The sequence below is a fragment of the Quercus robur genome, chromosome 5 (assembly GCF_932294415.1).
Source record: "Quercus robur chromosome 5, dhQueRobu3.1, whole genome shotgun sequence".
Lineage (NCBI taxonomy): Eukaryota > Viridiplantae > Streptophyta > Magnoliopsida > Fagales > Fagaceae > Quercus > Quercus robur.
In genome coordinates, this window is record NC_065538.1 from 41,166,997 (window position 1) to 41,182,301 (window position 15,305).

Here is a 15,305-nt window from a genome sequence, read left to right on the forward strand (position 1 = left end):
GGTTATGTTTAGCTAACACACTTATTTTGGTTAAATTATTTGCTGAGAGGCCTAGCTAGCTAGCCCCGGTCCGACTACCCTGACTCTGGGGCTATGGCATCCTCAGTAGTAGTGTGCTTTTGATCATCATGATGATTAATTATGTCCTGAATCCTTGCCAGTGCTTCCATGAGTGAACCCTTTGGGCCACTAAGATCCTCACCATCATGGACCTTAATTGAACCAAACACAGGTGTATAGTTCCCACAATCAACGTACAGTTTAATTGAACCAAATTCAAGAAGACTCACTAATGTGCATAGCGGTGGGCCATCCAATCCAGAGCCATAACCAGGAAGACCTACCAATGGGATTGTCCCCCCAACTCACATAACCACCACCACTTCTAGACCCAGTGTCAAAACCACTACCAGAAGAACCAGAACCACTGTCTGCACCATTGCTAGAACCTTCATGACCTTTAACTTTTCCACTGTCAGAACTAGAACCAGAACCAGTACTACTAGTTCCACCTCCAGCTGAACCACTAGCTTGACCCCCAGAACCACCAGGTCCAGCATCTACACCAACCCCAGAACCCTGACCACTACGAGGACTAAAGATAGTACCACTAATCCCACTTGGACTAAACCCAATGCTGCCACCACCACCATTTCCCCATGACCATTGACCATATTCCTTCAAATCTTTTTTGGATGCCAAGACCCCCTGGTTTATCAGCTACTGGTTCATCCTTGAAAGTGAGAACTGGTCTATGAGCACTGCAAAATCCCCAGCTTAGAAAAACTAGAAAGTAGGCTAGATAAGCATACGATCTAATCGCTGCCATTTTTAACTAATTCCTTGCTCAAACTGCTATGGCTCGTGCTCGTGAAGGGTATTATATAGTGACTGGTATGCAAGGGTGGTTGATTTGCTTTGAGTGAACAAGGCGCACTTAAAGAATGAAGTTGGCTGTGGTAGAGTGAGATAGGGCAAATAATGAGATCATATGTATACATCATGCATTTTGTAATGGGAATCAGGTATCACTCATGGTGTTTGTGTTGAGTGACTCAAGAATTACGTGTTGTTAATTGCACTATTTTTTTTAGTTTATGTTTGGTTGGAGGGAATGGGAGAGAAGGGAGGAGAAAAAAAAAATAATTCTTTTTTCTTCGTTTGGTTAGAAGTAAATTAAAGAGGAGAGATAAAGGAAATGTGGATTCTAAATCGAAATGAAATGGTTTCGAGTGATACCACAAATTAAAAAAAAAAAAAAAAAAAAAAAAAAAAAAAAAAAAAAAAAAGCTCCAACACCATAAAATTATTTAATTACTCTTATATCCTTGAAATTTATTGAATTTTTTTTTGAAATTATTTTTATATTCTCGTAATTAATTATTAATTTATAATTTATAACAAAAATAGTAAAATAATATTTTGTTATTATTATTATTTTTAGTTATCTTTCTCTCCTTTATCTTTCCATCTACATCCCAAATACGCTTACGTGTAGAGTATGGGGCATTGACTTCCTTCAAACCAACACAGTCTTAGTGAGTGCAAGATCGTTGCCTTGGCTTCCATTTTAGGAGTAATTTTACTAAAGTAACCATAAAGACTGGCTTTGTTATGCTCCAGCCGGTCCTAGGCTTTAGTTCTTGGGGTAGGGCTCCTACTAAAGTTTGCCTCTAAATGTATGGGATAACAAGTGATTTTTTTTATTAAAAAAAAAAAAAAAAAAAAAAAAAGGAGTTATACAGTTTTTCCTCCAACATTTTTAATGCCCAAAAGATTGAGTAGTGCTAGAAATATTACAAATTTGGCTATATATATCTTACAAATTGATATTTCACTAATCACAAGAAGTAATTGAAATAATAATTTATTAGCTTGTTAATATGTCACCAATCACACTCATTGTTACATTAATTTGTAAGTTTTTTGCAGTCAAATTTGTAGTAACTTCATTCTAAAAAAATATTATGGCAAGTGAATTGGTGATATTAAAAAGTAATAATAATAGAATTTTTAAAAAAGTAATAATAATGCATTTTACAACAATAACAACAACTAATGTTATTTTGGCCTTAAAAATCTCAAATTGTTGGGGATCCTTGACAGATAAGTTAAGATAGGCCACATGTATTGTTTTCCCTCATTCTATTATATTTGAAGTCCTACTTTTTGTTATTTCCTTAATTAACAAGTCATTTCTAATTACCTCTACTAATGTTATTTTGAGTCTTCCTCTATTTTTTTTTTTTTGGTATTATTTAAGTGATATTTAAATATAAAAAATGATCATTTAAAGTTATCAATTATCAGTTTATCACCTTAGGTCTTACAATAGATTCTCAAAAAAAAAAAAAAAAAAAACCTTAGGTCTTACAATTGTATTGAGTCAACCTTATCCTCCACTTGTTTTTGTATTCCTAGAGTAGAAAATATAGCCAACAATCAAGCCCGGAAAATTTTCACTTAGCCAAATAAGATTTTCTTTGATTGTGTTATTTTCTCCTCCCTTCAACGTTGGCCCAATTTTATATATGGTCCAATTTTCATAACTCAAGAATATATCATATATGGTTTTTTGCACTTGGAGAGTAAATCTACGGTATTCTACTTCAGAGAATTAGATAAAACACAATATAGACTTGTGGTTAATTTTAGACATGTATCCAAATTGTCTCGGATCTAGTATACTAGAGCATTGGATCCAAGCCAAAACCCATTCTTAGATACCCTCAAAGCCTTGTTGCTTTACATAATACAAAGAACCACCACCCCCCCCCCCCCCCCCCCCCCCCCCCCCCCCCCCCCCCCCCCCCCCCCCCCACACACACACACACACACACACACACACATGACACGCGCATGCGTAGAAGGTTGGCTCAATATTTTTAATTAATGCCTAGGGATAAGGCAATAAATTTAAGTGAAATTTTTAATGTTTAAATATCAATTATATAATAGTTATTAAAATTTTTTGTTTAAAAATCGTTCTTATTACCCTTTGAGATGCAAAGTTACTAATTAAGTTCTTGTATTTAAGTTTTATTCGCATCTCTTTTACAATTGATAATAGTTAATTACTTGATTTTTTGTTACATAATTAATCTTAAGTAGGATTTCATCAATTTTAATTTTTTTAAAAATTGTTCTATAGAAACAACAATAATATGCATTGTGAGAAATTTAGTAAGCAATACATGCATTTGAGAAAAGAACTAGCCTTCATATACAAACAATAATATATGCTATATTACATCAAACATGATGATGATAATTTTCATTTATTATCTTTTTGTTGTATTATTTTAATTATCTAAGAATTTTGAGATTTCATCTAAATTTTTTATTAAAAAAAAATCACCATTAAGTATGCAATTAACTAATGAAAAAAGATTTTTTTTACTAACATAAAAAATCTATAAATTATTTCATTATTTTTATAGATTTTTTTTCATGTAAGAAAAATATTTTTTTTAATGGTAAATTTTTAACAAAATTAGACAAAAGACCTGAATTGAATAAATTTGTAACTTAATTGAATGAAAGTAAAGTTAAGCCTAGCCTTCTTTCCCATCTCCTTTCTAATATAGTTTGCATAAGTTGGCTCTAATTCGTAGAAACTATTAACCAAAGATCCAAAAAAATTTCTTCATCATTTGACATCTTTATCAAAATGCCCAAATTTGTCTTTCTCTGTTGTCTCTCTCTCTCTCTCTCGCTCTCGTCCACCAATAGTCACCATAACCACCTTCAAAACCCATAACCAATTGCAAACGACAACACACAACCACCGCCAAAATCAAATCAACCACCACTACCACGCCAAAATCAGATAAGCCCATAACCCAAAAAAAACTACAAAAAGAAAAAAGAAAAAAAAAGAAAAGAAGAGACCCACAAAACAAAAATGAAGTCATCGTAGTCCAATCTAAGATCAGTAGTGGCTACTATTTGGGTGTGTGTGTGTGTGTGTGTGTGAGATGAGGAGAGAGAGAGAGAGAGAGAGAAGACAACAAACCAAGTGAAGCTTTGGCCATGGGTTCCTTGGTTGAGATTGAAGAGAGAGAGGTGGAAACTGAGATCGGCAGTGGATTGGCCATGGATTTGAGATTGGTGTGGTGGTGATAGTTGTTTGTGTGTGAGTTTCTAAAGGTGTAGGATTTTTTTTTTAATTTAAGGTTATTTTATGTATATAAGTGTAGTTTGCAAATTGTTTTTTGGATATGTGTGAATATGGAATTTTTATTTGGATTACTCAAGAATGTTCATACCAAGAGATGGTGTGTTCTTCAACCAGAACTTTACAATTTCGCAAATTTGCTTTTAGATCTTTTTTTTTTTTTTTTTTTTTTATGTGATATTTTGTTTTGGGAGGAGAGAAATATAAAAGAAAAGTAAAAATATATATATTTACCCTTATTTTTAATAAAAGTAGATAATGAAGTTCTAACCGAGCAAACCTCAAGTGCAGGGCTAGCAAAAGGCCTAGGCAACTTAGGCCTAGGGCCCCACCACAAAAAAAAAAATTTACCCTTTACAAAAAAGGCTCTCATCCCATTGTAAAATGCCTCAATTTTTATAAAAAATATGAATTTTTTCAAATTGTTGTGCACTTTTTATTATTAGTGATGTTAGGGATATCACAAATTTTACTATAAATTTACAAATTGACACGTTACCAATCACAAAAAAGTATTTTAAATATTCATTAATTACATTATTAAAACTTATCAATCATTGTTATTGTCACATTATATTGTGAACATTTTATAGTACCTTTAGCATTTTCCTTTTATATTTCTAACAAGGCTTTTAAAAAAATTTGCAAATGTGTTAAATCATCAGATGATTTTTTTTTTTTTTTGGATTGAATCAGATGATTAATCTCTCCTAATAGTTTGAAACTTTAATATTTGTAAACTAATCTACTACAAAACCGCACATCAATTAATAACATAGATTATAAATTAGATTATAAATGTAATTAACTATGTATCGTTATATATCTAGATAAATTAATTTTCTTTTTAATTTTTTTTTCTTTTTGTTAAATTAATTTTTCAACTATGATATTCAACACTCTATATGAAATTAACCTGAGTTTTAGTTAGTATTATTCATTAAATTATGTATTTAATACATCAAATTAACCTTAATTTGATTAATATTAAATAATTTTATTTAATTAATATTTATATATAAAAGGCCCTACATAAATCTTTTGCCATAGGTCCCAAATTAGGTTGGGCCGGCTCTGCTCAGGTGGGTAAAGTGTTAAGTTTTAAACACTGGTATGCAAAGTAAAAAACAAGTCTAACAACTAGTGAGTTTATTGTAAATTTGTACAGATAAAATTAAATACAGGTCTAATCATAAGTGAATTTACTGTAATTTGTCCAAAACAATCTGTGTCGCAATAAGTATTTCCTATTTTTATTTCCATGAAATTTTTTTTTTTTGTGTACGATAACTACTTAAAAAAATAAAAAGTGAATCCACTGCAAAATACAGCGCGTCAAACGCCTAAGAAAAACCTCACGTATATGTTTCCATTGTAAGAGTAAGAGGTCCGCTGACATAAGTTTCCTTAACCCCCAACTGTCTCACATTTCCTTCAAAGTCACAGCAGAAATGAGACCCCCTCGAGGTAACAAACAAAACCCATAAATCCTATCTTCTTCTTATTTTCCCTGTACTTTTTCTTTTCTGAGAAAGCTTATACATTTGCCTAAAACAACAAAAAAATGTTAGACCCAGTTTGTCTGTTATTACGCTTTCTTATTAACATGAGGGCTATATAACGAATGAGTTTGTGAAAACAGAGTCATGGGCAAAAAAACCCAAATATTGATTTATATTTTTAATTTTTTTAGATTTTCATGCGTTGTACAAAGTAAGAAACGTGTTGAGATACACAGTACTAATAATAAAAAAGAAAAAAGAATCAATTCATTAGATGATTTTTGTTTTGACAACTATGGCTGAGAGGATGGCATTAAAATTCTTTTTCTTTAACATAATTTATATATATTATTGTCCATTTTTTCATCAGAAAAAGGGAAAGCTTTCATTTTTTAACATCTTGATTGCTTTTAGTTTTCACCATATACGAGGCATTGTTAACTTTGAGCTGGATTTTGGGTGATCTTGTGCAGGTCGTGGTGGTGGTGGTGGTGGATTCAGGGGTAGGAGTGATGGAGGGAGAGGTAGAGGCAGAGGTGGTGGAGGTGGAGGTGGAAGAGGCTTTGATAAAGGTGGTGCCATGAGAGGCCGTGGTGGTGGACGTGGTGGCCGAGGTGGTGGAAGAGGCCGGGGAGGAGGTAGAGGTGGAATGAAAGGTGGAAGCAAGGTTATCGTTGAGCCTCATAGACATGAAGGAGTATTCATTGCAAAGGGTAAAGAAGATGCTATTATTACTAAGAATTTGGTCCCTGGTGAAGCTGTCTACAATGAGAAAAGGATATCTCTGCAGGTCAATTTAGTGCAACACTTATCTTTTCATGTGCTTTTGATTAATTAATTATTCTTGTGATCATCAAATGTTTGACTTGCTGCAATTATATTGTAAGTTTGCTTGTTTTTCAAAGCATAAAGCGTTTTCTTAATAGGTTTGCAGTTACATCAATGTAGTGCAGAATTTCTTGTATATGCGTTTTTGAGAATATCAAGTGCTTAGTAATAATTAAGTTTTGTATAAGTAATGGGGCTAGTGTTTTATTGAGTATAACTCTTAGTTTTAACTAACCTTTTCTAGGAAAGGTGGGCTGGAACTTAAATATATGCTGGGTGATGCTAAGAATATGCAGAAAGCACCATATTTGCACAGAAAGAAAGAAAATAAGTTGGTTCAATGTCAACCCCTGGCTGTGTGAAAGGAAATTTATATAATGTACTTGAAAAAGTGTTTTGTCTGTAATTTATTGGTTAATCATGAAATCATACCTTGCAGCATCTCTAGACTATTGCTTTTATGCCAACCATTAAATTTTGTGTTCATAGTTGTTAAATATTTGTTAGTATAGATCTATGGACTTTAAGAATTTTACTTTCCTTCACAGAATGAAGACGGAACAAAAGTTGAATACAGGATTTGGAACCCATTTCGTTCAAAGTTGGCTGCTGCCATTCTTGGTGGTATTGATGAAATATGGATTGTGAGTTTCTCCTTGATTTCTTAATTTTATTTCACTTTTGTGCTTCAATGATATAATGATTTTAAATCTGTCCATAACCAAACTCTTTTCTCTACGTTTTAATATCTAAAATGAAGAAACCCGGTGCTCGGGTTCTCTATCTTGGGGCTGCTTCTGGAACCACCGTCTCTCATGTGTCTGACATTGTTGGCCCTGTAAGTGATCTATATAAAATAGTAGTATATTTTTATTTATTGGGTCTCTTAGATTGCCATCAAAATAATTCTTTCTCAGAAGAAAAAGTTTATTAATTGAAAAGACTTGATTAGAACTTTTGCTCCTTACCTGTAGTCTGGAGTTGTTTATGCTGTGGAGTTTTCTCATAGAAGTGGTAGAGACTTGGTTAACATGGCAAAGAAGCGTACAAATGTTATCCCAATCATTGAAGATGCTAGACATCCTTCAAAGTACCGAATGTTGGTAGGCATGGTGGATGTGATATTTTCTGATGTTGCTCAACCAGATCAGGTTTATTCATCACTTCCTTGCATGTTTCATGTTCAATTCGTCCTCTAATATTCAAATTGATAAAAGGGGATAGCACCATAATGTTAAAGTGGTGGCAAGAGCACTTTCTTTAGTAATGCATGTGAAATTTCCCATGGACATGCATCAGTGCATGTGCTTTGTTCCTTGTTTCTGTCATCTATTTTTTTTGCTGGGTTCTATGTTTCTGTTAATAACTACTGCTCTAGTTCCTTGATCAACTATCTTTTCAATTGCTTTTCATGCATTTAAGAAAAAATTAAATTTTGTCTTAGCAGAAGATGGTCCTTATTTCTATATGAATTTTAGATTGTAGTTCTTTATAGTATACTGCATGAGTCCCTGTGTACTTGAGTTTCTTCTCTTTTTGATAGAGTTTCTATTGATTTATATATATATATATATATGTATGTATGGTTCTTGTTTGGAACTTTTTTAGAACTACTTTATATGCTGTTTGGGGTTGGGATGCATGTGTTTTGTATTTGTTTTTTCTGTCTTCATTCTTTAATGGGGGATCTCAATCATACTAACTTCTTAATGGGACCTTGGGAGATCTTATTTGAATGGTATTTTTTTATTACTAAGTTATACACACATCCATGAGACTTGAACCCACATCCTCACCTCCACCTTTATTTATTGGTATCCCAATGATACTTCCTTTTTGTTCTCTTCTGGAAAATTAAAAAGGCATTTAAGAAACCTAAGCTTTATGATTGTGTTACAATTGCTATTTTCATTTTTCAAATTTTGTATCTTGTTTTATATTATGATGCATATGATGAGTTACTCGGATTCCCCTTCAAGACATAATAGGGTGATGTCAGCTCGAGTTTCTGATGCTGTTATGAAGTCTTTTTTATTTATTGTTATCATATCTGCTCAAATATATAGCTTTTTCTTTTTCTTTTTCTTTTTTTAATCTAGTATACTATCATGAGCAAATGATGAGTTACTTGGCCATTCCCCTTCATGATGATGTTATGGGTGATGCAAGCTCAAGTTCAGATGCTCCTATAATTTTTTTTTTTTTTTTTGATAGAAATTCTCTCTCTCTCTCTCTCTCTCTCTCTCTATATATATATATATATATTTCTCATTTTATGTTCTTATATTTTAATTGCATGTTTCTTACTGGGCTCAAAGATGCATTTATGGCTAAATTTCCTTGTACTAGTCAAACTCAGTGGTGTCAGAGTCCACATCGTTTATATAATAGGAAAATGCGTTTATATAATAGGAAAATGCTAAAACTACTACCAATTTTACTACAAATTGCTTACAAACTGAAACATGACAGTGATTGTGATTGGTGCTACATCGACCACATATGAAATATAATTTTTTAGTTACTTTTTGGTCTTGTGCTAAAAAGTTGAGACATCAATTTGTAGGGTGTAAAATTTGTGGTAGCCCTAACATCACTAAATATATAACTAATGGGTAAACTTAGTACAACTTCTTAGTGATGTAGCTTAGGTTCTATAATTAAATTGAACGTTTGGCCTTGGAAGCTGATACACAAGGATGTGCATTGGCCAGTAAGGCAAATGGTTAGATTTAATTGGGGAACCTAGAGTAAAACACCTAAGGAACTATACATAAGTTTTGCCCATAAATTCTTGTGTGTCTTCTCATTTCACATTGGTAGCCAACTCCATTGTATTGAATTGTTGTTAGCATACTATTTTTTTCTCATTTCCCTGTATGGTTCTTTTTTCTGAATCTGATATTATGAATACTTTATGTTTGTGGTTCTTTTTCTTGTTCGAGAGTAATTAAATGATTGTCACTTTAAAAAAGAGAGTTATTAAATGCTTTTCTTATGTCTATATATTAACTATCAGAGTTGTGTTTTGTTCTCTCTTATATCTTGTAAATTTAATGCTAAAAATCAAAGTTTGATGCGGGATGCGGAAGCGTCAAGAAGTAGAATATGTCTACTTCTAGAAAACAAGAAACAAAACACGTTTGCTTCTGAAAATAACCTCGAATCCACGAGGGTTCCTTGAATCCACAAGGAAAAAGGGTTTGGAATCCACTAAGAAATAGAAAGAAGAAAGTCTGAATTTTGTTGATTGAATAATTGTTAAAAAACGTGTACAGACTTAGGGACCTTTTTAAGGGCTTCGTAAAATTTGACAGACAAGAAAATATATTCTAAAATGACTCCTAATTGATACCTAACCATAACATGAACCAAATTTGATCTAAAAAGTATTAAAAACACCTAAAAACAAGGAAATAAATGCCCTAAACCTAAAATAACGAAAATTACATAAAAATACCAAAAATAACAAATTACATAAATTAATTTGAAGATTCTGTCCTACATTAGACCCCTCCACTTGAAACAAACTCGTTTTCGAGTTGATAGTTGAAATCTGAAATCTTTCAATGCCAAGAGAACAAATACTTTGAATACTTCAACTTCTTTGTATTCTTACCAAACTTCTTACCAAACTTGAAAGTGATCAATTGAGCAACTTGAACTTCTTGTCCCTTGATCTTCATGCAACTGAAAATATTCACCAAATAAAAGTCAATGATCAAATCAAATCTTTCCACCCCAATAAAATCAATATACTTTGTTTCGATGCCTCCCACCAATATAATAGGAGCTTAAACGTTGCAATCATCTAACTTGACTTTATTGAGATCATTGACAACTTTCTCTATAATTTCTTTTTTAATGGTCTCTACTATCTCGATCTCAAGATCTTTCTCTATAATAGGGTCTTCATTAATTTCCTCCACAATCTTGATTTCAAGTTCTTCTTCTATAACAAGGCCTTCATTAATTTCCTCAAAAATCTCTATATTTTCTTCTTTGACTTCTACATATTCTTCAAGAAAAGTATTTTCTTCAACATATAATTCTTCCTTTAATAGTGGAATATATGGTTCTTCAAAATAATTTAAATATGAACTTCTTAGCCAATAATAATCTTGTATTGTATACAACAAGATTTCTTCACAATCCAAAGGATAAAATTTGATAGCAAGCATCTTTTTCATCCTTGGCCACAAACAAATCTTATCTTTACCTTGTCGGATTCTATCAGATTGTACTCATTCCCACCAACGTAAGGCATACTCACTAAGTTTATACAAAGCGAGTCCAACTTTTCTCTTATAATAAATATTCCCGAAGTCAAATAAATCGTCTAAATCAAGTAACCAATCAAGAAAATCTTCTTTATAAAAATAAAGATTAAAACTTGCAATTCTTTTATTGGGTTTATATGAAATTTGCTTATCAATAGATTGCTCGTGAGTTATGTCTTTGTGACAATTATCCCTATTGTTTCCATGTTCTAACGATGGCATCTTAGCATAGATATTTGTGAGTGCTAGATGTATGTCATGTAATATTTGCTAAGTTTTTTGTCACTAGAATTGCTACTGTCTCATACGTCAGCCACCAAACTAGGATAAAGTCAAGGCTCTGATACCAACTAATGCAGGATGCGGAAGCGTCAAGAAGCAAACACGTTTGCTTCTGAAAATAACCTTGAATCCATGAGGGTTCCTTGAATTCACAAGGTTTCCTTGAATCCACAAAGAGAAAGGGTTTGGAATCCATCAGAAAATAAGAAGGACAAAAGTCTGAATTTTATTGATTGAATATTTGTTAAAAAACGTGTACAGACTTAGGGGCCTATTTTATGGCTCTATAAAATTTAACAGACAAGAAAATATATTATAAAATAACTACTAATTGATACCTAACCATAACATGAATCAAATTTGACCTAAAAAGCATTAAAAGCACCTTAAAATGAGGAAATAAATGCCCTAAACTTAAAATAGCGAAAATTACATAAAAATACCAAAAATAATAAATTACATAAATTAATTTGAAGATTCTGTCCACATTAAAGTTGAATTTAAAATTTTGGATTGCCAGGGTTACATTACACCTCAGTACCTTTTATGTATGTATATAGAGAGCTAACTTAGTTATATGTGGCGAAAGACGGACTCCCTCACACTCCCACTCAAGTTGATCATGGATAGTTCGTACATGAACTGGAGCTTTGGTTCCTCAAATTTTTGCTGGATGATAGCTATTCAGTGTGGGGCTTCAATAATTGGGTTCCATCTGCCCATACATGTTTTTACAGTGTAAAACCATTTTAGTTTGGTTATGTTTCTTTGCCTGGTTCTCTGTGGGATCACTTGTTTAGGGAGATGGCTCTGGCCAAGATGCTGGGACTGTTATCTACCGCCTGCCCCTTTGTTGGCTTTATCTGAATTAGTTTGCTTTATATTTCACTTTGCAGGCAAGAATTCTCGCTTTGAATGCATCATATTTTCTGAAAGCTGGAGGTCATTTTGTAATTTCCATCAAGGTTTGTATATGCCTTTTTCCCATGTGTCACCTTGAAATTTAAGTGTCAGCTCACTTATGTAAAAATGATTGGGAAAAACTGATGGGAACTTGTATTCCTTTTTGTAATCGAAGTTGCCAAAGAATTTGATGGGACTAATAATAAGCACATTTTTGAGACTAGTGATGGGGGTTGCCTAATGATCTAATTGGACTTATAATGACATAATTGACATATGTTTATTTATTTGTATGATCTTTGTCTACAACAACCGCTGCCAACACCAAGCCCCTAGTCCCAATTTTTGGGGTCAGCTATGGATCCTCAATAGATTAATTAGAGTTTACCACCTTTTTTATTTTTTTAGATCTGTCTATAGCTTAATATTTTAAAGCATACTTTGCAATTTCAAAGAAACAGTATTAAGAAATTAGTAGAAGTTTTCCTTCTGTAACAATTTTCACATTGATGTTATCTGCTTGAACATTTCAGGCCAACTGCATAGATTCCACACAACCTGCTGTGGCCGTTTTTCAGAGCGAAGTGAATAAGCTAAAGCAGGATCAGTTCAAACCATTTGAACAAGTTACCCTTGAACCTTATGAGCGTGACCATGCTTGTGTGGTTGGTGGCTACCGTGTCCCCAAAAAATCAAAACCTTCCGCCTAGAAAATGTAGGCCATCTAAAAGAATCAAAAGCTGATGCCTATAAGTTGAATCTTAACTCTATGTTTAGCTGACTGGTCTTTTGATGGTTTCTTTTTTGGTTCTATCTACTCTTTTCTTGGACGCTCAATTTGGGGTATACTCTTTTATTAATTTGTTTTGCTCTTCTCTCCTATTTTCCTATAGGAATTGTTGGTGTTTTCGTTAAAAGCTGATGTGAGGTGAGGATAATCATATTTCAGGGGAAGTAATTATTTATGTTCTGTATCACATTTCAGGCCTCTTTGCTTGCTTGGCTTTTCAAGTGATGTGAACCTCAGTTGAGCCATTTTACAAATTCTCTTGCTTCATTGATTCTGCAAGTTTGTTTGTTTGTTATTGGCATGAATGAATTACAATGAAGTAATTCTTGTTGATCTCAATGCAGAATGAGAAATTGAACTCTAGTAGCCCTTTGATAAGGGCTGCTCAATGAATCTGTTGGCCTTTTTTTTTTCTTTTTTTTTTTTTTTTTAAATTATTTTTATGATGATATACCTCATGCATAAAACAAAGTTTCTATCTAAACTAGTTTAGAGAGAAGTTCTTCAAACTTTTCATATATCTCTTTTTTGGGTGTGAATTTTAAAAATCTAACCATTGAATTTCATGTTTCTTATATTCTTAAGATGCATATCAAATTTTGTTCAAATTAGATATCATTTACTATTCGATCAATGAACTTATTTTTTATACACATTTTTAGATTACAAAAACTTAAAATTTTAACATTTGATTGATGATATAACAATTAATTTTTGATTTTCTTAAAATTTTGCAAGCATGAAATATATAATAAGAAAATTCAATCTAATGATTAGATTTTCAAATTTTACACTTAATATAAAGATATACGAAGAGTAAAAAGAGTTTCTTTCTAAATTAGTTTAGAGAAAAACTTTGTTTTCATCCATAAATTAAGCTTAATCCTTTTGGTACCTGTCGTAGAAACTCACTTTGTTTGTGGTATTGGCAGGTCTATACCTTGTTGGTTTTTTTTTTTTTTTTTTTTTTTTTTTTTTTTTTTTTTTTTTTTCTAGCAAGAAGGATTCATTAAGAAGCCGAAAAATCTGACCGGTCTCTAGTATAAACCTCAACCTTAATAGTCCAGACCAAACATAACAACACATCATCCAGTGATTGTAGTACAAAATAAAATTCTGTGATAGCACTAAACACCTGTTTGCTTTGCTTTATTGTATATGTGCTTATACAAATGAGGAAATCTGGAAATTAATTCCTTTCAATCCACAACTATATGCAAGTTTCTGTGAGGAAGATCCAAACTCAATCAGGTTTATCAGGGAAAAAAGAGAGATACAGATGACTGTTAACGCCATTTGTAAACTTAAGTAATTAGATAGGTTGCTGATTTTTAAAAAGAGTACTTAAAGAACAATACATAAGGTACTGTATTTAAGTTTGCCTTATTGTTTTTCAAAAGTAAAAAACGCATTTGGTAAGTTAGGGAAAACAAATAGTTTTTCAATAACGAAAAACCAAAATTTTGTTTAGATTGATTAAAAAAAAAAAAAAAAAGCTATTCAAGATTTAAAAAAAAAATAATTAAAATATTGTTTTACACTAAAGTTTATACTAAATTTCTTTTTCCACTCTTAAACTTTAAAATTCTCGTCTTCTATGAAAAATGTTAAATTTTCTATCCTTTTAAAAAAATCAAAATCTTTTTTCAAAATCCAAAACAATCATTCCACTTAAATAAACAAAAGTTTTTTTTTTTTTTTTTTGAAATCTCAATATTTAATTGGTTACTTTTGAAACTATGGGATTTAATTTGTTACTTTTTGAAATCTTTGAATTTAATTTGTTACTTTTATAACTATAGAGCTTAATTTTTTACAATCTTAATTAAAGACTTAAACTAGTGTTTAAAAAATGATTTCCCCAAAAGATTTGAGGATGGTGCATAGGATTATAGTAAGTGATTCAATTATACTACTTCTGGCTTCAGCATCATGGTGCTGGTGTGAGTCATTCGTGCTATATAATAAAATTGTACCACCATGACCAAGACCATGACCATGAGGATATGACATTGCCTGAACTCAACCTTAACTGCTGAGTTACCATTTCTTATAATTTTCCATGTGAACCTAATCTGGAAGTGTTATGTAATCCGTGAGCCTTGGATTGCTCCAGGAAAAAAAAGAAAAAGAAAAAAGAAGTAACCCTACCTTAAATTAAAAAAGAAAAAGAAAAAGAAGAAGTATAATGCTGTACAGGGTGTCTTTCATTTTTTTTTTTTTTTTTTGATTTCCAAACATATAACAGAGTTCATTGATTCGGACCAAGGTCCATTAAAAGTACATCATTTTGAATTTGGAGTTCAATAATAGGGGGAGTGTCCTCCACCCATATGACACAATCATCAACATTTAAAGCATTCCTAGCAAGAACATGGGCAGCCCTATTATTATTCCTGTTGGTGTGATCAGCCCTCCAAGACTTGAAGAGGCTAAGGCATCGCTGAGAGCCTTCAACCACTTTTTGGATGACCGAAGCAGGGAGACTGGAGCCCCTTAGCGCCAACATAACCAGCTGAGAGTCCCCTTCCATCATAATGTCC

At 32.2% G+C, this 15,305-nt stretch overlaps 2 protein-coding genes and 2 non-coding genes across 5 annotated transcripts; 3 read left to right on the plus strand and 1 right to left on the minus strand.

The window, feature by feature from the left end:
- Window positions 1–74: 74 nt before the first annotated feature.
- On the minus strand, window positions 75–829 carry LOC126728182 (spore wall protein 1-like). The gene is made up of 3 exons (XM_050434047.1): window positions 813–829; window positions 370–637; window positions 75–212 (listed from the first exon to the last, which is right to left on the minus strand). The coding sequence occupies exons 1-3, from the start codon at window positions 827–829 to the stop codon at window positions 75–77; spliced, it is 423 nt and encodes a 140-aa protein (XP_050290004.1).
- Window positions 830–5,483: 4,654 nt separating this feature from the next.
- On the plus strand, window positions 5,484–13,007 carry LOC126725946 (rRNA 2'-O-methyltransferase fibrillarin 2-like). Of its 2 annotated transcripts, XM_050430971.1 has the most exons (8): window positions 5,484–5,644; window positions 6,153–6,469; window positions 7,056–7,151; window positions 7,268–7,345; window positions 7,482–7,658; window positions 11,966–12,034; window positions 12,506–12,687; window positions 12,866–13,007. In XM_050430971.1, exons 1-7 carry the CDS (start codon window positions 5,629–5,631, stop codon window positions 12,680–12,682), a joined length of 930 nt encoding a protein of 309 aa, XP_050286928.1. In that variant the 5' UTR covers window positions 5,484–5,628; the 3' UTR covers window positions 12,683–12,687; window positions 12,866–13,007. The 2 variants fall into 2 exon arrangements, with proteins under 2 accessions (XP_050286928.1, XP_050286927.1); XM_050430970.1 differs by having other exon boundaries at window positions 12,506–13,007.
- On the plus strand, window positions 8,452–8,523 carry LOC126732025 (small nucleolar RNA snoR60). Its single transcript, XR_007659216.1, has one exon. It is a non-coding gene; the product is annotated as a small nucleolar RNA snoR60 (small nucleolar RNA).
- On the plus strand, window positions 8,618–8,692 carry LOC126732026 (small nucleolar RNA snoR60). Its single transcript, XR_007659217.1, has one exon. It is a non-coding gene; the product is annotated as a small nucleolar RNA snoR60 (small nucleolar RNA).
- Window positions 13,008–15,305: the final 2,298 nt, after the last annotated feature.